The 24,949-nt window shown below is 49.1% G+C and overlaps 1 protein-coding gene across 1 annotated transcript in view; it reads right to left on the bottom strand.

Annotated features, from left to right (window-relative positions):
- The window catches only part of PSMD2 (proteasome 26S subunit, non-ATPase 2), a 153,010-nt gene that overhangs the window by 109,972 nt on the left and 18,089 nt on the right, over window positions 1-24,949 (bottom strand). Inside the window, exon 5 of the mRNA XM_029617179.1 lies at window positions 12,795-13,019. Within this exon, the coding sequence (XP_029473039.1) occupies window positions 12,795-13,019 (225 nt within the window). The remainder of the gene's footprint in view (window positions 1-12,794; window positions 13,020-24,949) is intronic.

Below are 24,949 nucleotides of genomic sequence, written 5' to 3' on the forward strand. Positions count from 1 at the left end.
TTAGCGAGCTCAAAGCTAAACCCTTCAAGCACAGAGACCAGGAGGCGAGAATGGCTACCACCAAAGTTGTGCTCCATGCTAGACTCTTCTGTGCACCCCAAACTCTCACACAAGTCAGAAAAGAGCAGCTTATCCTTGATCACAAAGGAGGAATTATACCTCTAAGAGAAGCCCTTCTTAATCAAACATGTCCTCTCAAGGATCCCGCCGAAAAAGGCAAACCAGGAGGATCTTCATGCACTACTGGAACTGGGGCCAATAGCAACAGTTTTTTGACCAAGCCTGATCAGATCCAAATACTAATGACTCCTTGGTCAATCGGAGGCCACCAAGATTACCAGACCACAATGACATGCTACCTTTTGCAGAACTCTGTGCACCAGAGGAAACACACAAGTGCCTCAATTCCAGTCACTCGTGAACTAGGACATCCAGACCCAAAAAAAAAAAGTCACCTTCCTGAGGCTGAAGAATTTCTTCTCTATGGTATTGCTGCCAATGGCTAGCAAGACCATTATCGAATCTTCCCACTTGAATACTGGGAGAACCTTGCTTCTGACAGACAACGCCTGCTCTCCTGCTCTAGAAAATCACAGCTCAGGAAAATCACATGCATATTTTCTACACCTCTTTTTATTTAAAAAATAATGCAATCATACATTACTATTTATCATAAAATTCAATGCAACTTACAGTAAAATATTCATAAAAGCTGCTGTATGTGCTACTAAGAGCATCCTTGTTTCTCTGCTCATTTAACAGGTCCGTGCTCCAGTCACCCCTCAGCCCTCCATGGTGAGTCACAAGGTGCCCCCCAATGTGGCACTAATTGAGAAAACACAAACTGCCTGTCTGAAGAAGAGAGGCAAAGGCTCAAATGACACTCTCACTGCTCCTGGTTGCAAACTATGATGGACCCTTTGATCTGCAGTGGAATACAAATACCTGATTCTGACAATAGCCACTTGAGTTTGATAATGTGTTGCCCATCCAGAGAGACTGGCATCTATCACCATCATTACTGAAGTAAGTGTTTCAGCAATACCCTACTTCTAGGCTCCTGTCCAAGGGCTACCAAGCCATTCACTCTGGAATATCCCAGACCCTGAAGATATTACTTTGAGGGCAAGGCTGTATGCACAGGACTCATGTGTGCTCTCATATAAGGTAGCAATACCAGCACGGCCATAGATTCAAAACTCCATCATGTGCAATCGACCCAAACGTGTCAAATTGAGTCCACCAGGTATTCCAGATTCTGGAATGGAACCAACGTGTTTTGGGCAAAGCTGGCCATCCAACCCAACTCCTTCTGTAACTGTAGTACTCTGGCTGCAGCAACCCAACTTTCTTCAGCTCAGTCGGTCATCCTGGACAAGGCACCCAAAATCAAGCTCTGTCCAATAAGCACACAGTACAGACGCCCAAAATTTAGGCACCCAATACACAGTCCCGATAGGCACCCACCAGAGTGCCCACCAACGAACTGACATCAGATACTGTTTCGTGGCAGACTTGCGCATAGAAAAGCATGCGAATGCCGCTGCGATCTACTATGCAGCGTCTGAACAAAGCCTGAGAGCGGGTCTAGTCAAAAGGCTGCGCAACCCGCCAAGTTGCCACAACTCTCAAAGCTTCCTTGGAGGTGGGAAATGGACATTGGATCGGCACACCAAGGCTCAGAGAGCAGAAGGAGAAGATCCCTCACTTTTTTTAAATATATATTTACTCCTTACCTGAGCTCAGCCCGTCCCAGCAGAGTAAACAGAATCTGTCTCTGGCTGGAGAGGGCAAAGGCCTTCACCGCTGCACTCTGCTTCCTGTACCTGCTAGCCTCTCAGCTGTTTCTCTCTCTACAGCTAAGGCCATGCTGGAAAACCAGCTAGCGGATAGAGGCACGAATCTGCAGATATCACCTCAGGAAAACTCAACTGAAGGAGGGACCATTAATTCACCCCACAGGAGAGCAGGGCAAATTAAGTTCCTTCTTCTTTTCAATTGATTGTTCGGCACAGATGTTTCTCTTGGTGCTGACAAGCACAGGATTTCCTTTGTCAATGGTGCTGGTGAATCTCCTGCACAGAGGAGTAAAGCTGCTGTAATTGTGCACCAAGGATTCTTCTGCATGGACAGGGCTCATCTTGGCACCTACTTGCTTGCACACCAAAGAACTGTGTCTCTCCCTCTGATAAAGGGGGAACGGCACTTTCACTGAGACTTTTCAGAGTCATTGCACTTAGCTAAAAAGGACTTTGGCCTTTTTGCTTTAGGCACTGGTCCCTCTGCTGGTAATTGCTTCCTTTTTGCTGCTCCAGACAGTTGAGAGAAACTCAAATTTTCTTCAAGTGTGAAACTTGTCAAATCGGGCACAGGCAGCACAGTTAAGGATATCACGTGATGGCCCCAAGCCATGGAGATCCATTAAAGACATCTTACAGGAACACTGATATTTTTAAAGCCTGGTTTATTATACGGCACTGTGAAAAAAACTGTAGCAAAATAGAACTCCATTTTAATGGTTGTAAAAGAAAATGGAGGCAGAAAAACAAAAAAGAAAATTAGGTTCTTACCTTTGGCTAATTTTCGTTCCTGTAGTACCGAGGATCAGTCCAGACTCCTGGGTTTTGCCCCCCCTCTAGCAGATGGAGACAGAAGTTTATAAACAAAAAACTCCGCCTACATATAGGCTGGTGCCACCTACAGTCTGGCAGTATTACTGAATGTCAAAGTAGCAGGATAACCCGCAACAAAGAACCCAAAGAACACTGAAGATTACCTCCAAACTAAGCCCAACCGAAGCTTAACTCCACCCAACTGGGTACCGAACTCGAGGTAACCAACAAACATATTCCAGAAACAGCACACAGACCACACATCCTCTCCCGGCAGACAACCGCAACCGCAATACTGGGCGGGACTCTGGACTGATCCTCGGTACTACAGGAACGAAAATTAGCCAAAGGTAAGAACCTAATTTTCTTTTCCCTGTACGTACCAGGATCAGTCCAGACTCCTGGGATGTACCAGAGCTTACCTTACTGAGGGTGGGAGCCGGAGAGGCCTGCCCTAAGCACCCCTTCTCCAAACCCCGACGACCCTGGCGCCTTCACATCCAAACGATAGTGCCGGGCAAAAGTATGGACTGACTTCCAAGTGGCCCCCCTACAGATCTCCTCCGTAGGGATATGTTGGCATTCCGCCCAGGAAGCAGCCTGGGCGCGAGTAGAGTGGGCTTTCAGTCCCACCGGCAATGGTCTCCCCGCCAACAAATACGCTGAGCGAATGGTTTCCTTCAACCAACGAGCAATTGTAGTCTTGGAGGCCGCTTTACCTCGCCTGGGACCACCATAGAGGACGAACAGATGATCGGAGACTCGGAACACATTAGTGATCTCCAAATAGTGCAACAAGACGCGCCGAACATCCAGCTTCCGCAGGTCCCTAGCCAAGGGATCCGAAGACTGCACCTGACCAAACGATGGCAACTCAACCGTCTGATTGACGTGAAAGGACGAAACCACCTTTGGTAAAAAAGACGGCACAGTACGCAAGGAGACTCCTGAATCTGAAATCCTCAGAAAAGGTTCTCGACACAACAGAGCCTGCAGCTCAGAAATCCGCCGCGCCGAGGCCATGGCCACCAAAAATACCACCTTGAGCGTCAAGTCCTTAAGAGTGACGTGCCGCAGAGGCTCAAACGGTGCCTTACACAGCGCTTTAAGAACCACATTCAAATTCCAAGACGGACACGGAGGACGAAACGGAGAGCGTAACTGTCTTGCCCCCCGAAAGAAACGCACCACATCCGGATGCTGCGCTACCGAAACTCCGTGCACCCGCCCCCGAAGAGATCCTAGCGCTGCCACTTGCACCCGCAAAGAACTACAGGACAGGCCCTTAGCCAACCCATCCTGGAGAAACAGCAGAATATCCGGGATAGTTGCTCGGGTAGGTGCTGTGCCGCGATGCACACACCAAGTCTCAAACAGTCGCTACACGCGCACGTACGCCAGAGACGTAGATTTCTTTCGGGACCGCAACAGCGTGGATACCACTGAAGCCGCGTACCCTTTAGAGCTCAACCGCTGCCTCTCAAAAGCCATGCCGCTAGTCAAAAGCGATGCACCAGGTCGAAACAAACGGGCCCCTGATGTAGGAGATCCGGCAGAAACGGAAACCGAAGTGGCCCCTCGACCGCTAGATTCACCAGATCCGCGAACCAGGGCCTCCTTGGCCATTCTGGAGCCACCACGATCACCTCCGCCGGGTGCTGCTCTATGCGACGCAGCACCCGTCCGATAAGCGGCCACGGAGGAAACACGTAGAGCAACACATCCCTCGGCCACTGAACTACCAGTGCATCCACTCCTTCCGCCAACGTCTCCCGTCGACGAGAGAAAAATCGAGGAGCCTTTGCATTGCGGAACGTGGCCATCAGGTCTACCGCTGGTGTGCCCCACCGATCGCAAATGAGCCTGAAGGCGTCCTCCGCGAGCTCCCACTCCCCGGGATCTAACCAATGCCGGCTGAGAAAATCCGCTTGGTCGTTTTCCACCCCGGCTATGTGGGAAGCCGCGATTCTGCTCAGATGGGCCTCCGCCCATATCATCAACGACCGAGCTTCTGCCGCTACAGGCTGACTCCGGGTTCCCCCCTGACGATTGATATAAGCCACCGTGGTCGCATTGTCCGACAGAATCCTGACTGAACGCCCGCGGAGAAGCGGGAGGAACCTCACCAGAGCTAATCGCACCGCTCGAGTTTCCAACCGATTGATGGACCACGACGCCTCCCGAGCCGACCATGTTCCCTGAACCGCTCGACCGAGACAGACCGCTCCCCAACCGATCAGACTGGCATCCGTGGTAACCACCGTCCACGACGGAGTTTCCAACGAAACCCCGCGACTCAAGTTGTCGTGGCAGAGCCACCACGGCAAGCTGTCTCTGGCATCCTGGGTCAACGGCAGGCTGAGGAAAAATTCCTCCGAGACCGGGCTCCAGCGGGAGAGCAACGCGGACTGCAAGGGACGCATATGCGCAAACGCCCATGGAACTAACTCTAGCGTGGAATTCATAGAGCCCAAGACCTGCAGATAGTCCCAGACCACTGGGACCGGTTTGCGCAACAACCTGCGAATTTGCCCCTGTAGTTTGAGGATACGCTCTTGCGTTAGGGCCACCGTGCCTTGACACGTGTTGAACACCGCCCCCAAATACTCCAGGGATTGCGACGGCACCAGATGACTCTTGGCCAGGTTGACCACCCAGCCCAGGGATCGTAACAGGTGAAGCACCCGCTGAATCGCCAGCAGACAAAGAGTCCTCGACTTGGCCCGAATCAGCCAATCGTCCAAGTATGGATGCACCAACAGCCCCTCCTGGCGGAGTCTCGCCGCCACCACCACCATAATCTTGGTGAACGTGCGCGGAGCCGTTGCCAGGCCAAATGGCAACGCTTGAAACTGGTAATGTTGCCCCAGTACCGCAAAACGGAGAAACCGTTGGTGCTCCCGTCGAATCCCAATGTGCAGGTACGCCTCTGTGAGGTCCAGAGAGGCCAGAAACTCTCCTTTTCTGACCGACGCGATCACGGACCGCAAAGTTTCCATTCGAAAACGCGGAACCCTTAGGCACTTGTTGACACTCTTCAAGTCGAGAATGGGACGAAACGTTCCCTCCTTCTTGGGTACCACGAAATAAATGGAATACCGGCCCTGTCGGAGTTCGCCTGTCTGTACCGGAACGACGGCCCCGAGGTCGTGCAACCGCGCCAGAGTCTCCCGCAGCGCCCGGCGCTTTTCTGAAAACCCGCAAGGGGACACCAGAAAACCCGGAGCCGGACGGTGTGAAAAATCTAACGCGTAGCCGTGTTTTATCACCTCTAGGACCCACTGATCTGACGTAATCTTGGTCCATTCCTCGTAAAACCGGCTTAACCTGCCTCCAACCGGGGGAACCGAGGAACGGACCGGCCTCACTTCATTGTGCTGGCTTACCGCCCTGCACAGCCGGACTGGCCCCCGGACGGCCGAATCGACGCCCACGAAAGGACTGCGAGTACGATTGTTGTCGGGCCGCACCGTGACGGAACGAAGAGTTCGATCCGCGCACCGCACGAGTTCTACGGCCCCCACGAAACCGCGGCCGAGCGGCTGGAGCACCCCGGAAACGGTATCTATCCTCCGGTAAACGGTGCACTTTATTCTCCCCCAATGATTCCAGGAGATCCTCCAACTCCTTACCAAAGAGCAACTTCCCCTTAAAGGGAAGGGAGCCTAACCTAGCCTTGGAGGTACCATCCGCCGCCCAATGGCAAAGCCACAACAGTCGCCGCGCCGCTACTGCAGAGACCATGGTCCGTGCCGAAGTGCGCAGGAGATCATAAAAAGCGTCCGCACTATAAGCGATGACCGCCTCCAATCGACTCGCCTGCCTCGCCTCATCCGTCGATAGAGACTCATTCGCCAACAGCTGCTGTGCCCAGCGTAAACCGGCTCGCAACGAAAAATTACTACAAACCGCGGCCCGGATTCCCAACGCCGAGACCTCAAAAATACGCTTCAGTTGAACCTCCAACTTCCTATCCTGTATATCTTTGAGAGCCGTACCTTCCGTTACCGGGATGGTGGTCTTTTTGGTAACCGCTGCCACCGCCGAATCAAGTTTTGGCAGGCGCAGAAATTCCAACACGTCCTCCGGCAGTGGATATAACTTATCCATAGCCTTAGCTACCTTGAGTCCCAAATCCGGAGTATCCCACTCCTTAAACATCAAATCCGATGCCGAGAAATGTAGTGGAAAAGCCGACGAGGGACCCCTGAGGCCCAAGACCACCGGATCTGTCTGACCCAGACGAGATTCTACCTGGGGAAGTGGGATTCCCAGTTCCCCCAGGATTTCCAGGATGAGGGGCCCTAGCTCATCCCTATGGAACAACCGAACTACCTTCGGATCGTCCCCATCCGTAGCGTGCAGTGTCCCTGCATCCTTAGGCTCCGGCTCTTCATCCCCCTCAACCCCCCTCGGGGGCTGGGATGGGCAGTCCAGATCCTCCTCCGGATCCGCCAGCGCCTCCGACTCAGACGAGGAGAGCGAAGGCCCCTCCGCCCCCCTGGAACGAAGAGGCCTTGGCCTGGGCCGGGGCCTAGACAGCCCCCCTCCCCCCGTGCCGGATTTTGGGGCCTTGACCGCTGGCGCTCCGCTCTCAGAAGCGGGGATCCCCGGACCTCTCTTCCGAGCCAGGCGGCGTGCTTTAAACGCCTTATGCATTAGCAACACGAACCGCGAGTTAAATGAGGAGTCCGATGACCCCTCCTCCTCTCCCCCATCCTCGGGGGAATCATCCCCAGGAGACCTGGACCCTACCGGCCCTTCCTCACTTCCAGACACCCTCTGGGGGGACAAACGCGGCGGGTCCCACACCTGTGCGCTGGTCTGCCGGCCCGCGCTAACTTGTACTGCCCGCGCTGATAAAATGGCCGCCGTTCCCGCCGAAAACGCTGGCAAAATGGCCGCCGTCCCTGACGAACTCGCAGCCATCCGCTCCGGGAACGCTGATACCTCGCGGTCCTGCCTACCCCGCCGAGACGCCGAAGGCACCTCCGACCCTCCTTCTCCGCCGCCCACGCACGTGGAACAGAGACTGTCGCGCGACAGCCGCCCTGCCGCGGACCCGCAGGCCCTACACGAAGCCTGCCGAGGCATTTGCAAAACGCCGCGGAGATCGGAGAAAAAAAAAAAAGACAAAATTTCCTCCCCGGATCGCTGAGCCCCCAGTCGCCGCGAGGTACAAGCACACCACACACACACACACACACAGCCAAACAAAATCCAACACCAAAATTTTTTTTTTTTTTTTTTTTTTTTTATTATAAGCTGCTTACCTCGGATCCGGATCCGGCTGGGGGGAGTGAGCCGGGACCCCCGGTATCACCCCCAGCCCTGTCAAGCCGGTACGTGGGGCTCCCCCACTCCTCGGCGGCCTCTACCAGGAGGAACGGTCCCCTCAGGACCCTACCTTCCCCCGGGAGGCGGGGATTGGGACCAGCAGGCAAGCCTCTGCGGTCCCTTCCCAGAGCACAAACAAAACACACCTACCGTCCTACCACAAAAGTCCTATCCTTTTTTTTTTTTAAACACCTAATAACTAGGCCCTCAACAGACTGTAGGATTTTGCACCCTCTCCACCTGCTAGGAGACAGAAGAATACTGCCAGACTGTAGGTGGCACCAGCCTATATGTAGGCGGAGTTTTTTGTTTATAAACTTCTGTCTCCATCTGCTAGAGGGGGGGCAAAACCCAGGAGTCTGAACTGATCCTGGTACGTACAGGGAACAATTGTTAATTAAAATGCAGAATATAAGAAAAAAAGTAGTACTGTAAGAAAGAGGGACACCTCAGTTGTGGGGTCCCTCATCTCTCAGCTCCCTCAGCCATGGATATGGCAATAGTATGAAAGGCACACTTGCTATTTAGATGGGACTCCTCACTGAGGTAGGGTCCCGCAGGCGAGAATAACTAGCAATAGTGGTCCTCCACAAGAAAAGCCCATTGAGCTGAGTAGGTATCAAAGATGATGGCCAGATAGGGGAAACCCCTAATCTTCACCAGGGAGCTACCCTGAAGAGAAGACTACTAGTATGATGGGGAGACTGAATCTGGAATGGCTCCTTCACGAAATAGACCTGCTGTGCCTTAGGACAAACTAAGGATCCTACAAGGAACAGAGAATGATTGCCAGAGACAGTGACATCCCTTCGAGAACAAGTGACACGCATTGTAGGTGTGGACAATTAGGCGTCCGAGGGAGCGCCCATAACAGTCACCCTGGAAACCCAGTCATATCTCCCCTTCCTAAAGGGACAGGAAAGCAATGGGAATCAGAGCCACCTGATCCCTAAAAACCTTGCAACTCTCCAGGTGAGAGTTGGGTTACAGTCACTGATCACTGAGCTTCAGAAGCAACTTGAACTGCCACTTGCGGCCTTCTGTCAGATGGGCAGCCACCAGGGTATCAATGGAGGGGCCCCAGCAAAAACGGGTCAATAACTGCCACTACTGTCCCCCAATCCTGTACTAATTCAAAAGAATCAAGGCTCCAGTTCGATGATAAGCCTGTAAGAGCATAGCTCCAGGGACTTCCTCACAAAGGGGATTTCTAACATGGAGGGGTCAAAAGACATACTCCTCTTTTAAGGAAGGGAAGACTCCAGACACTACCCTCCTGGTATCCTCTCCCAAGAGGGCTTGACCAGGAATGCACTTAGGTCAATCCTGAGGCTGTGGCACCCAACCTGTTGTGCTTGCCAAGAGGAAGCACACACTCACCCCCATATAGTAGAGGGCAACTGGAAGAATAGTGCTCTCCGCTTTAAAAGCACGCTGACCAGTACTTATACAGTGGTATCCCATCCTACGGATGGCGGCACACCTATGAACCCACTCGCCATGCTTGTAGGTAGAATCCCACAGCACAGCAAGGACCGAGCGCCACTTGCTAAGAGTTGGTGGCTGCACGCTGCCAAAAAGCAATCAAGAGTATGTAATGGCACCTTCCTCACCAGTGCTCCCTAGCATCTTATGGTGCAGAACAGTCGAAGAGGCTGATACCTTGATGTAATGATGGCAGAACCAGGCATGGCTGGGTACTGCACAGAGAGAAATGCTGCCTGCCAGCACCCGAGGTGCTAGGAGTAGATGACCACCGACTTCCTCAACCATGCATGCTGCACTCCACTGTCGCATTAACTCCCAATGGAGTGAATAGTAACAGTGTGATGACAGCATCCCCAGTACCGCTGGGGGCTCTGATTATGGCATGGTAGTGGGTGGCATTCTATGGCATCACTCCAATAGTACCCCCAATACCTGATAACACTCCAAGAGGCTGAACACAGCCCTTGAAATTGCATCAGGAATGGCTCACTGCAGTTTCCTTCATGGAAAGGCAGCAGCGAAGTCCATGGTACTTTGTGGTAGTGTCCTGCGGCATCCAACCGCATCCACTGGTGCCCACTGTGGTGACGGCATCCGCGAGGCCCATAGTGCTCTCATGCTCAACAACAGATCGCACAAAATGGCTCCAAACAATGCTGTACCCTGGGCTTCGACAGTCCTTGACTAGCTCGATGGTATATAGCACCATCCCTGGTGCCCCAGGCGTCCACAGACATCGACAGCCCAGCAGCACCGAAAGAGACCCCAGTGCCCAGTGGTACCAAGGATGCCAGGGGCGCCTGCAGGCAGAGGCTCTGCAGCCCCAACATGCTTTTTTGGTGCCTAAAGGAACTGATTGCCAGCGCCATCAACAGTTCACATCAGCTCACCTATATGTCCAAGGGCATCGACCTCGCTAGCGGATATGGCTAACAATAGTCTCAACAGCAACCCTAGCACTCATTAGCACCTATGGTGCACAAAGCTAGGTGGGGCCTCCAATGCCCCCTGATCCTAGCGGCTCAGGGTCCGTCCCCCCCCAAGATAATCGGCATCCATGGTGCCCGATAATCGGTAGGCCAATGATGGGACAGCACAATGCCCCGTCTGGACACTACAAAGGAGCCTTGAGGGCACTGGACCAATGTGCCTGGATGCCTCGGCACTCCAGGGTGCCTTGAGTAAATGGTGATCCCGGCGCTTGATAGCAACAAGTTCGCTGAAACCCCTGTCACAGAGGGCTTCAGTGACACTCGAGGGTTCTCAGGAACCTCGGCGATCGATGGCCTCGAGGGCGACCAGTGTGCTCAATGGCAATCTCAGTGCCTCGTCAATGGTGCTCTACATTGTTGAGAGTGGCATCAAATGGCATAGCAACATGCCCGATGACCTCCATTTTATTTATTTATGTAAAAGCTTTTATAGACCAGTATTCGTGTGATCATATCGGTTTAAAAGGAACTAAAACAGAAGTACATAGCAACAGGGTACAGAAAGCAACTCAGACAGAGGAACATTGTAAATATAACTTGAGAATAATTTTATAATAGTGAGCGCCTTAAAAGAAAAAGTTAGGAGGTGGGGATGCACTTCGATGGCATCGAGGGCAACCACTGCATCAAGACCATACACCTCACTGGCACTGAGGGCGGCCAGGGCATCAAGGCTACACACCTTGATGGGATCAAAGACATCGATGGTCTTGAGGGCCTCGAGGGGGACCATGGCTCTTGATGGCAGTCCTGGCTCCTGACACTAGAGGTCTGTGCTGCTACTCCGCCATTTCAAGGCTGAAGGGGCTTGTTGATGCTGACGATAGCCATTCCTCCGTTGCATCGAGACTATGGCGCCTGCAGATGCCTATGGTACAGAAGGCCCATCCAGCATGCTCAAAGCATGCATGGCACACCTGGCTCTTATGGCATCAAGAATGGTCATGCACCTTGATGGCATCGAGGGCACCCTGGCACCTCAACAGCGTCAAGGATGACCATGGCACTCAATGGCAGACCTGGTCCCCGACAGTCTTGACATCGTGTCAGATCATCAGTGCACTGGTCACAGATGTGAATAGGCAACAGACACTGGGCATGGCACTGAAGGTACAGCAACAAGCTGCTTGCCCAGGCTCCTGCTCACCCTTCTCATAAGGAAATCGCACTGCCATCACAGGCAAGCAGGAGGGGAAGCTACAACTTCCAGGACTCCTGCCCATGGAGCTCTTCCCCCCACAGTGCCGTCAATCTCTTCACTGTCCAAATCTCTATCGATGCCGATTGATCGGTGAAACGACAGAATTCCTGCCAGAGCAGAACTCGGGCGAGACCCCAGGCTCAAACGGTCTATTCTGATCACCCATGGACTGCATTCCGTCAGTCCTGCCAGCACCTGACAAAGGTACAAAAAAGACAGAGCAAGGAGAGGACACAAGGGCATTTATTTAATTAATTGATTGGCACAGTAACTAAGGCCCACCATGTGGCCGGCAGACAGTGGAAAGAGGAGGGGAAAAAGGAAAAGAAAAAAAAAGAAAACTACCATATGGTAAAGGAAAGAAAAACAGCTGCAGCTCTAGAAAAAAATCAAATTCAAAAACTCTTGAGTAGAGCAAAGCTGAATACCATGACTCTCACAGCTCCCGCAACCACATGTCTCTGCAGGGGGGACTCTGCCTAGGGGGCAGGGGGATAGCTACAACTGCACATGCTCAGTAGGGCGTGTTTGAAAGTTCTAGAATCTTTGAGATCAGAGTTCCGATGATGTCACCCATGCGAGGACTGCCGTCCTGCTTGACCTCGGAGAACTGTGTCTTTAAGGGTTCAATGTAAAGTTTTTAATGTCAACATTTAGGGCTCTGAATAAAATGCACAGACTTGTTTCGATCCTTACCAAACCAGACATTAAGATTGGCCCAGGAAGCCTTCCTGTGTATTTCCCCATTTTCAGGAACATGGTTAGTCAGAACAAGAGAGAAAACATTCTCAGGGGGTGGAAGATTATTGACTATTTAGATTTTCTACACCTGGCAAAAGCCTGTTTTGTTGTTTTTTTAACCAATGAATTGATAACAGGATTTTAGTTGTTTCTCTCCCTAGACTATTTTAACTGATAAAGGGGTTTTAATAGGTTTTTATCTTGTACTCTGTTTAGCATAACTTAATATATAAATAAATGAGATTGATTCATTTACTAAACTGTACAGTTTCTTTCCTGCAGATTTTTAAACTGTTTGATAGAGCCACTTTAAGCAGCAGCTTGGAAAGGTGGTTTGTAAATGTCAGAAGTTGTTTTTCTTTTCTGCTCTTTCCACCTGGCACCTACATTTCTCTCATGTATCCAGCCAGCTGGGGGTCTCACCTGCTCAGATATAAGCACACTTTGGCATAGGCATTGTCATCTATGTACTTCTCCAGCATGTCCATCTGCTCAATCTCCATCAGGAGGTCACAGGCCTCATGCTCAGCATTGTGCGCCATGTTGTAAGGTACAATCTCCTTCACAAGCGTCAGGAGGGTATCCCGCTGAGATTTATCTGCTTCATCAATCTCCTGCCACTCCTTGGCAACCTCCCCTGCCAGATGCCTAAAAAGATTGGAAAAATAAACCCATTTTTAAACCGTGTGCATCACACATCACATCAGGAGAAGAAAGCATCCTTCACGTCACCCCCTAGTATAAAGTGAATTGCAGGGGCTGGAGCCATGGTCTTTGCAGGTGTTTCCAAACCAGAAGGGCTCCCTGCCTCAATTATCTGGCATCTTGCAGAAAAGTATTCTAGATTTTCATTATTGGGTGCCTTTGAGGGGAATGCTGAAGGGCATAGAGTGTGGATATTATAATTTTGTATTTTAGGAGACCCCTTAATTTTCAGTGGATTAGATAAACTCACAGTAAGTGCAGGTCACTGATAATCTTCACTGTTAGAGGCCCTCCCTCCCTCCCTACTCCAGGGCTTGCTCTTCTAATATAGTTTTGCAGGGGAACATTATTGCATTAATTGGCAACAAGATAATTTGCTTATTCTTTTTCAAATTCAAGGAGTTTTCTATCAAATCAAACAAACATAATGATGATTATTCAAAGTAACAACTAAAGTGCCTTTATCTTGTGGCAAACCATCTGGAAGCTTAGGACTTGCCCCATTGGGTCGCAACTCAGTACCTGAATGTAAACCGATGTGATATCTCAGATCGAATGTCGGTATATAAATAAATAAATAAATAACTCTTCAATTGTTGATGCACCTTAAATCTGAATTAACTACAATAAAAAAGGAATTGATGGGGGGGGAGTGACATCAGCAAAGCGAATAACTGCAGAGTTCTCGCCACTCCGCGTGTTAAACGCTATTTTGGGACTCAAAACCACATTAAAACTAGCTGACCCTGACACAAACTGCAGCCCACAACACCCTGATGGCATCTAAAAGTAACTCAGTTGACTTACGACAGTTTTCTTATGCTTGCAGCCACTTCAAAAAACCACGGACGGACAGCGAGCCAAAATGGCTGCTGAGCCGGCAACCAGATGAAACCCTCCTGACCACATACGAGGCAGTTTCTAAAGCAGACTTTATCAAATGGTTCGAGGATTTGAATAAAACATCGGCGGGATCAAGACTGAGTTAACACAGCTGGTAGCAGAACTCAAACAGACATAGGAGCGATTGGCCAGCGAGTAGATGATATGGAAAACCAGTTGGAAGAACAAATGATTACAGCTGACTAAAAGCTCACTAAAAAAAAATATTAGCTTTGGAATCCACACAGAACATGACCCAAAAGAAAACAGAAGATCTAGAAAATAGATCAAAGACGCTGCAGTCTTCGCTTCTGTGGGATCCCAGGGCATGAGGAGCACAAAGACGCTAAATTGGTGGTACAAAAAAAATTTGCAAAGCTAGAGAAGAAAGCGATATGGAGGAAATCCACATTGAAAGAGCACACAGGTCTCTTGGCCTGAAGAGAAACAACTTACTGAGAGATATAACTGCCTGCTTTAGAAATTTCCAGCTGAAAGAGGAAATCTATGAAGTGGCAAGGAAAGAAAATCAAATTGATTGGCAAGGCCACAGAATACCGATATATTGCTGACCTCTTTCCTGTAACCCTTCAAAAAAGAACGAGCTTGCAAGGGATTACGGAAGTGCTGCAAAGAGAGAATGTAAAATATACGTGGCTGTTCCCTTTTGGCTTGGCCTGGCCTTCACGCTTGGAGGGGTCACTTTGAGAGTCAAGACATTCAGAAGCAGCTCAAATCCTTGAACTGGCAGGGATAGTGATTTCCTCAACTTCAGACACTTCAAATCTCTCAGCTCTAACCCAGGCAACATTGAAAGATACCCCAAGATGGCAAAGGGTAACATCCGGCAGAAGGCTGCAGAGGAATTCCGGCGGCTCATCATCCCTGAAACTCTCTGAAACGTGTACTATTTTATCTTTTTATTGTTTGGGCATCACACTATGAGCCCATTAGTGGGCCTTCCGGCGTTTTTGGTTTTTTTTTTGCCTTATTTCGAGGACCCAGGTTAGCCATGTAGCTGATTAAAAGCTACGAAACCTTGTTGAAGATGCTTTTTGGTAACTGAATATTAAGTTGGGTTACCATTGGGTAAATGATTGCAAGTTGAAACCTAAGGCTGTGACGATATCCCACTCAACGGACGAGGAAATTGTTTGGAAGTTAGCAATTATAATTATTGTCGCAATTGTTAGAATGTAATATTAAATGACACAGTGGGGGGGGCAGGGAAACACACAATATAAGCTAGCGGACGCACAGCCTAACCATCAAAAAGGGGAGGGAGGTTGTCGGATGGGTATTATAGTGTATTATCTCATAAATCGAGGGAAAAGGGATCAATGCATTGGGAGAAGGGACGGGATCTTGGGAAGCAGTTGGTAAAGCTATGGCCCAATCACAATTTAGCATCACAAAAATAGTGACCAACCATTATAGCTACTCTCAGATTAGTCTCTGTTAATGTAAAGGGCCTAAATACCCCATTTAAGTGAAGCACGTTATTCAAGGAAGCAAAATGTCTATGAGCAGACAGACGTTCTCTTCATTCAGGGAGCCACATCTACGTCGTAAGGATGGGGGTTTGTTGCGAGGAACAGTCATTCTAAAGGTATTTTTAACATAGCACTGCCATTAATAGATATGGAGGAGTTAGAATTTTGATAGCTAACAAATTTGTGCCAACTTCCATTTGTTACATCAAGATATAGAGGGGAGATTTCTAATTTTTCAAATAAATATCCCTCAAGGAAAGTGCAAGACTCCTACTCTAGGACCGACATGATTCTAGACAACAGAATTTTAGCAGTATCTATAGATATTATATCCTGGTCAGATAATGCTCCTATAATGTGCGACATACATTTACCACAAGACAATACAGGGAAACGATACTGGCGTGGCAATGTTTTTTTATTTGAGGATAAAATGATAATTCATAAAATGCAGAATATAATTCTGGAATATGTCCAGCTCAATCATAATGGTGAAGTTTCCCCGGTGACACTTTGGGAAGGTCATAAGGTGGTGGAAAGAGATCATCTAATTTCACAGGCATCCTATAAGAAAAAAAGTTAAAAATCAGAGCCACACTTGAAAAGCAAATAAGGAAGCTAGAAGATGCCCATAAAAGATTTAAACGCACTAGTGACTTGAAAAAATGATGAGGCACGCCAAGAATTACAACAGCTGAATAGGTCTGAAGCTGCTTACCAACTAGACTTGGTAAAGCAATGCCACTTTGAGGGAGGCAATAAAGGCAGGAGGATGTTAGCATAGGCCCTAAAAAGGTAAAAACCACAAGCTTAAATTCTCAAACTTAAAGATGAGAATCTATTAATTAAAAACATTCAACTTAGGGATAGGTTTGTGCAATTCTATAATAAACTATGGAGGTGTCCTTCTTATATAGATTCAGTTGCAGTAATGGAATATCTATCCTGGGTCTCCTTAACTTCATTACTAGGGGAAAGTTCCTTGGCACCAAATACCAACATAGCTGGTATAGGAAAATTATGTTCTTACCTGATAATTTTCGTTCCTGTAGTACCAAGGATCAGTCCAGACTGCTGGGTTATGCCTCCCGTCCAGCAGATGGAGTCAGAGAGAAACTGAAAAGGCACCACTCATATACCCTGGTGCGCCCCCTGCGATCCTTCAGTATAATCCATAACAAAGCAGTATGAATTTAGGAACAATGGCATGGCAACTCTCTGTGACTAGATCAAGATAAATATGAACATGTGGAAAACGAGGAAACCAGGCAAAAGCCATGAAACATAACCATATGAAAAATAGAACAAGTGCTCGGAAAAAACAATGGAATCTGAAAAGGAAACACGACAGACGCGGGACTCTGCACTGACATGGGCGGGCGTCTGGACTGATCCTTGGTACTACAGGAACGAAAATTATCAGGTAAGAACATAATTTTCCTTTCCCTGTACGTACCAGGATCAGTCCAGACTGCTGGGAAGTACCCAAGCTGCCCTAAACGGGGTGGGATCCTGACAGTCCCGCACGAAGCACACCACTGCCAAACGAGTCTACCGGCGGAGCGCGGACGTCCAATCGGTAATGTCTAGCAAAAGTGTGCAACGACTTCCAAGTAGCCGCCCGGCAAATTTCCTGAGAGGAAATAAAACCACTCTCAGCCCAAGACGCCGCTTGGGAACGCAGAGAATGAGCCTTAAGACCGTCCGGAACGGCGCGACCTTGAGAAATGTAAGTAGAAACAATCGCCTCCTTCAACCAGCGGGCTATAGTAGCCTTGGAAGCTTTATTGCCTTTCTTTGGACCATTCCACAAGACAAAAAGATGATCAGACAACCGAAAAGGGTTGGTAATGTCCAGGTACCGTAAGAGTGTCCTTCGAACATCCAACCTGCGAAGCTCCGGGTGCCAAGATACCTCAGCACCATCCACCGCAAAGGCCGGTAGGTCCACAGTCTGGTTGACGTGAAAGGCGGAAACTACCTTAGGCAAAAAGGAAGGAACGGTACGCAGAGAAACCCCCGAGTCAGAAATACGGAGAAAAGGTTCTCTACAGGATAACGCCTGAAGTTCAGAGATTCTGCGAGCAGAACAAATAGCGACGAGAAAAACTGTTCTGATAGTGAGATCTTTGAGAGTAGCCCTTCGTAGCGGTTCAAACGGAGAAGTACATAGACCCCGGAGAACCAAATTTAAACTCCAAGAAGGACAGATAGGGCGTACCGGAGGTCGCAAATGTTTAACTCCTTTTAAAAATCGTGCAACGTCCGGGTGCATGGCAATGGAAAGTCCGTCAAGTTTACCGCGGTAACAGCCTAAGGCTGCCACCTGCACACAAAGAGAATTATAGGACAAACCTTTCTTTAGACCTTCTTGCAAAAAAGCCAGAATATGAGAGACCATAGCCTGCCGTGACGACACTTTCAAACCCTGGCACCAAGAGTCAAAAACTTTCCATACCCTGACATAAGCAACCGAGGTAGAGGGCTTCCGAGCCTGTAGAAGAGCAGTAATGACCGACTCAGAATATCCCCTCTCTCAATTGCCGCCTCTCATAAGCCAAGCCGCTAGACAAAAGCGATCGGCCTGGTCGAAAAATACTGGACCCTGCCGTAGAAGACGAGGCAGATGACCGAGACGCAAGGGGCCGTCCACCGCTAGGTTGATGAGGTCGGCGAACCATGGCCTCCTTGGCCACTCCGGAGCTACCAGAACGACGGGTCCTGCGTGGGATTCGATCCGACGCAATATTTTTCCCACCAATGGCCACGGTGGAAACACGTACAGAAGAACTTGCGCGGGCCAGGGAAGAACTAGCGCGTCCACGCCTTCCGACCCGTGTTCCCTTCTGCGACTGAAGAAGCGAACCGCCTTGGCATTCGAACGAGTCGCAATGAGGTCCAACCTGGGGGGTCCCCCACCGGTGACAGATGAGTCTGAGTGCCTCGGGAGATAGTTCCCACTCTCCCGGATCTAATCGCTGCCGGCTGAGATAGTCTGCTTGAATGTTGTCGACTCCAGCGATGTGCGACGCAGCAATCCGAGACAGGTGCTCCTCTGCCCAATCCATCAGTTGGCTGGCTTCGGTTGCTACCGGAAGACTCCTTGTACCGCCTTGCCGATTTATATACGCCACCGTGGTTGCATTGTCGGACAAAACCCGAACCGCTCTGTTCCGAATCAAAGGCAGGAAGTGCTGTAACGCTAGGCGAACCGCCCTGGTTTCCAAACGATTGATAGACCACTTGGCCTGAGAAAGCGTCCAACGTCCCTGAGCGGATTGAAACTGACAGACTGCTCCCCACCCCGTCAGACTGGCATCGGTCGTGACAATGATCCATTGGGGTGGTTCCAAATCAATGCCTTGGAGCAAGTGGACCGGATCCAACCACCATTGCAGACTGGTCCTTGCTGGGTGTAGGAGTGGCAAAGATATCTGAAACTCCTCTGATTTGGGATCCCAACGCGACAGAAGCGCCCTCTGTAGCGGCCGCATATGCGCAAAAGACCACGGAACCAAATCCAGGGTGGACGCCATATAACCAAGAACCTGTAAATAATCCCATACCACTGGCAAGGGAAGGGCTAGGAGACGACGAACGTGCGCCATCAGACGCTCCATCCTTGCCTGCGGCAGGAAAACTTTTCCCACTCTTGTATCGAACGAGGCGCCCAGAAATTCCAAACTCTGGGAGGGAATCAGTTGGCTCTTGGGATAATTGACTACCCAACCCAAGGAGTGTAGTCGGTGGAGTACTGTCTGAATTGCGACCTCGCAGAGACGACGCGATTTTGCCCGAATGAGCCAGTCGTCCAAATACGGGTGGACCAATACTCCGTCCCCTCCGGAGGCTCGCTGCCACCACCACCATTACCTTGGTGAATACTCTCGGAGCGGTCGCCAGTCCGAACGGAAGGGCATAGAACTGGAAATTAGATCCCAGGACCATAAAGCGGAGAAATCGTTGATGGAACTCTTCTATTCCTATGTGCAAGTAAGCCTCTGTGAGATCTAAGGAAGCCAAATACTCTCCTTTGTGGACCGCAGCGATGACTGAGCGCAGGGTTTCCATCCGAAACCGCGGAATGCGCAATGCCTTGTTGACCCGCTTGAGATCCAGAATAGGGCGGAATGTGCCCTCCTTTTTGGGAACGATGAAATAGATGGAAAAACGGCCTGTGCGTTGTTTGGCGGGCGGTACTGGCACTATGGCTCCCATCGCCTGCAACCGCTGCAGGGTTTGAGCAATCCGCTGTTGTTTTACCAGAGAACCGCTGGGAGAGATAAGGAACAAATCGCGCAGGGGCCGTGCAAAATCTAAGGCGTATCCGTGAGTTATAATGTCGAGGACCCATTGGTCGGTGGTAATTGCGGCCCATTCCTCCCGAAAGTAAGAGAGTCGTCCTCCAACCTCCGGGACGGAGGAATGGACCTGCGTCCCTTCATTGAGCCGCCTTAGAGGTGGCGAAGGTATGAGACGCCCCTGCGCGGGCTGGCCTTCTACCACGAAAGGAAGGAGTCCATGCTTGGGAACGCGTAGACGGCTGTCTTGAAGCGTAAGAGGAACCCCTCCCCGATCAAAAACGGCGCTGCCCGCGAAATCGCCCGCGAAAGTTACCCGAAGTACGAAAAAATCTCGGCTTGTCCTCTGGCAACTTGAACACCTTATTCTCCCCCAAAGATCGAATAAGGTCTTCTAACTCGGTGCCAAATAATAGTTTGCCCCGAAAAGGAAAGGAACCGAGTTGGGCCTTGGAGGAAGAGTCTGCTGCCCAGTGACGCAGCCAGAGTAACCGCCGTGCGGACACTGCTGAAGACATAGACCGTGCCGAAGTGCGGAGGAGATCATAGAAGGCATCCGCGGCGTAGGCCACCGCGGATTCTATGCGGTTTGCTTGCTCAGCTTCCCCCGGAGGCAGATCCTGAGATGTCAACATCTGTTGTACCCAGCGAAGGGTAGCCCTTTGTACCATACAACTGCAAACGGCCGCCCGTACTCCCAATGCTGAAACCTCAAAGATTCGCTTAAGCAACATCTCCAACTTCCGATCTTGAAGATCCTTAAGGGCCGTACCCCCAGTTACGGGGATGGTGGTATGTTTTGCCATGGCAGTGACCGCCGAATCCACCTTTGGCACCCTAAGGAGCTCCAAAGAATCAGCAGGGAGTGGGTAAAGCTTATCCATAGCGCGGCTGACTCAGAGTAGCCTCCGGATTATCCCATTCCTTGGATACAAGCTGAAACAGTTTATTGTGAAAAGGAAAAGCATGTGAGGGTGTGCAAGCCCGTCTAACTCAAAATCCCCTGGCTGGGAATTCGTTTCAATCTGGGGTACCGGAATTCTTAGTTCTTGAAGAACATGAATGATCAAGGGATCTAATTCTTCTTTATGAAATAACCGAAGAATGAGAGGATCGTCCCCTTCAACTGGGTCAGCTGGGTCCGTACCCCCCACCTCCGTACCAGAATCCGGAATGGGTGGGTCCGGTGAAATAGGGTCCGGAGCTATATGCCGTAAAGGTTTAGGAGGAGGAGGAGGAGGAGGGTCTGGATTTGGATCCCCTCCCAAGTTAGTAGAAATTTTGCCACATTTATCTGGGGCAGGAGCACCCTGCTCCCATTCAGCTTCGGCCTCCATATAGGCCTTATGGAGCAAAAGAACAAATTGTGAGGTAAATGGATGAGGTCTTTTTAAAGAACCTCCCTTGGCTCCCATAGGTGGCAAATCTAGAAAACCTGATAAACCGCGGGGTCTGTGGGGGCTAAGGTCCGGTGGGGACAGCGGTGGGAGGTCCTCTCCCTCCTCCGACGAAACGGCATCGCAATCAGGCACTTCTAAAATGGCCGCCGAATTTTCCCTCATACCGGCAGCGAGGACTGCCGCGTTTTGCCCGACGCTGCCCGAGCCCCAAGTCACGGTGAGGGAGAGCTCCCAGCCACGGCTGGCCCCCGCGAGGAGCCCTCACCCCCGGGAAGGCACCGGGAGCAAAGGCCCTCGCGGGAGAGCCGGCGGCCCGGCTCCCCACATGCAGTACAAACTGACCCTCTGGGCATTTTTTTTTTTTTTTAAGAAGAAAAAACGGAGCGAAAAGGGGCCGGGTGACAAGCCACCCCTTCCGGAGACCACAGTGAGTAAGGCAGGCAGAGTAAAAATAAATTACCTCGTTTTTGTTTTTTTGAAACGTGTATAGCGCTGCTACCGGCAGCTATGAAAAACCTCACAATTCAATTATACAATGGAGCCTGCAGAGGGTGTAGCATACCCATCTGACTAACTTCTCCGAGGAATTAAACTTCTCAGGAGGCGGAGAGGGAGAGTGACCGGCCCACCGATTAATTCTCCCCTCCTCTCACTGGGCAGGGCAGAGAGAAACTCCGGGAAAAAGCTGTAGGGCAGTGCCCTGCCTTGCCTGCTACTGCTCCTATTAACAGTGTTAAACTAGGCCTGTAATTAAATTGATCCAGTCACAGGATTCCTCAGAAAATCGTAAGTCAAACCTGTTAGGGAAAACCCCCTCCCAATTTACAGGAGATCAGGACCGCAGGTTATGCTCTCTCATCTGCTGGAGTCAGAGATATACTGAAGGATCGCAGGGGGCGCACCAGGGTATATGAGTGGTGCCTTTTCAGTTTCTCTCTGACTCCATCTGCTGGACGGGAGGCATAACCCAGCAGTCTGGACTGATCCTGGTACGTACAGGGAAAACAGTATTACCTAAACCGGGAAAGGATGCTACTCAGTGCGGTTCTTACAATCCTCTCTCTCTTTACTAAATATAGACATAAAATTACTGGCAAAAATATTAGCTAATAGGCTGGGGCATCTGATACCTGAGTTGGTCCATGCAGATCAATCAGGCTTTATTCCTGGACGCATGGCATCGGACATCGTCCAGAGAGTGCTTAATCTGATTTGGTTTGCGAAGGCAAAACAATTGCCTACCATGTTAATGGCTGTAGATGCCGAAAAAGCATTCGACCAAGTGCATTGGGATTTCTTTGTTTCAGACCCTAGAGAAATTCCAATTCAGTTCGAATTTCATTCACTGGTTACAAAGACTATACGAAACCTGAAGCAACCATAAAAGTAAATGGGGGTTACTCATCCACATTTCCTGTGGGGCGAGGGATGAGGCAAGGTTGCCTGCTCTCCCCATTATTGTTTGCTTTGGCACTAGAACCTTTTGAAACCAAGATACGCAATAAATCGGGGAATTCAGGGGGTGGCAGTAGGAGAGGTGCCCTATAAAATATCCATGTTCGCCAATGACATCTTATTCACAATAAGCTCTCCAACAGCATCTCTCCCCAAACTAATTGTGGAGATAAATTCATACAGCCGTATATCAGGATTTAAAATTAAATTACGATAAGATGGAATTACTGCCGTTTGGTTACCAGATGGTACTTAGAGACATATGCAAGAGACGTATCCATGTAAATGGGTGCGTAATGCTATCCGCTATCTAGGCATAGATCTGAGTAGCACAGGATCTGATTTTCCCTAAATTATAAGCCGTTGATGCAAACACTTCTGCATGATTTGGAAGTCTGGCACAGCTTGAGCTTATCCTGGCTAGGGAGAATTGCCATGACAAAAATGAACATACTCCCTAGGCTGTTATATTTATTCCAAACACGTCCCATAGAGGTTCTCAACAGTTTACTGAAATCATTGCAGAAACGTTTTTTTTTTATTTTATATGGAAGAGAAGACCTCCACGAATAACCACATGAGTACTCTATCAACCAAAAGTTCATTGAGGGATGGATGTACCTGGTATCAAAACATATATTTTCTAGCAGCTCAAATGAAAGCAATTGTTGAGTGGTATCTGGGGGAGCCCATAAAACAATGGGTAGCTATAGAACAAGCACTAGCTGGCGGAATAAAATTAGGTCCTAGGGATAGCAGGATAACTGAGAAAACTATTTCCCCTTATTCCATATTTATTTTCTATCTGTGGGAGAAATGGAAGGGTTGCTTGATTGGAGTTCAATCAATATTTCACGGTACTCCTATTTGCGAAAAAAAAACTTCCCACCAGGAAGGTTTCAAAGTTGGTATCGACTAGGCATACGGACTCTGGGACACTTATGGGAGCAGGGTCATATATTGAGTTATGATCAATTCTGGGACAAATACATACTTTTCTGCGGGAGGATTTACATCTTTTCTTCCAATGTCAAGGTTCAATTGACATTAGAAAGGTCATTATTTGAAGGCTTATGCTTTACGGTTGGGAAACCTAAGAAACTGATCTCAAACCTATACTTGTTTCTGACTGGGGATGTGAAAAGTATACCTAAACACATCCTGGCATGGGAAAGGGATCTGGGGGAAACATTAGAAGAAGCAGAATGGGATGTTTGTTTCTATAGTATTAAGCGAAGCTCAGTATCTTCCATGCTCATGGAGAATGGATATGAGCTGCTTTATAGATGGTATTTAATACCTAATAAATTAAATAAAATGAACTCCAATGTGTCTAGTAAATGCTGGAGAAAGTGTGGGCAAGATGGGTCATTCCACCATATGTGGTGGTCATGCCCTGCTGTTGTCAAATTTGGGACTCTGTTTTTCAGTATCTTTCTGACCTACTGGGGCACACAGTTTCTAAAGACATCAAATGTTGCTTGCTCGGACTTCCACACCAGAATTTTAACAGAGACCAACAGACTAATAACTCAAGTGATCATTGCCACAACATGGAAACAAGTGGAGTGTCCGAGTTTTGCAGATGTTTTACGAAAAATAGCTCATGTTCACTACCTCAATAAACTGACAGCCACGCGTCATGACATGGAAAAATTTCATACACCATGAATGCCCTACGAGCAATGGTTATCAACAAATAATAATGCATGAAACTATGGGGTGAAATTGAGGATTATTCATCCACTCTGGTATTGTATTCTCTTTAAACGACAATTTGACCCAAGAGACAGGGGAATATCTTTGCTTCTTTATTTTATTGTTCATTTTGAATTGTATGACTCCCACATATAAAGTTATGAGATGAGAAAATGTAAAATTATATAATGACGATGGACGACCTTGGGATTCTATGATTGTAAAAATATGGTACACATGCTGTATCTGTGAATACAGGTTGTTATTGCTATTTCTGTCCATAATAAAACTTTAAATTTAAAAAAAGGAATTAACCACCAAGGAAATCTCACCCACTTTACAGCATTCAGAGTTCTCCCCCACTACCACAGAAGATTCAGAAACCCAGAAACAAATGGTCTACAGTGGGCTCCAGTAGGATATCACCTGTGACCCAAAAACACCCATTCTTCACAAATGAGCATCCTAGATGCTCTCCCCCACTTGCACAGAGCATCTAGAAACTCAAGAATAAATAAGTTACAGTGGCTCCAGTAGGATAAGACCTGTGATAAAGAGACAACCACTCTCTCAAGTGATTCAAGTACAAAATGCTTTCTCTGTATTGGAAAACGAAGAAGCTTTAGCAAGAGACTGTGGTATCT

The sequence above is a fragment of the Rhinatrema bivittatum genome, chromosome 9, assembly GCF_901001135.1.
Source record: "Rhinatrema bivittatum chromosome 9, aRhiBiv1.1, whole genome shotgun sequence".
Classification (NCBI taxonomy): Eukaryota; Metazoa; Chordata; class Amphibia; order Gymnophiona; family Rhinatrematidae; genus Rhinatrema; species Rhinatrema bivittatum.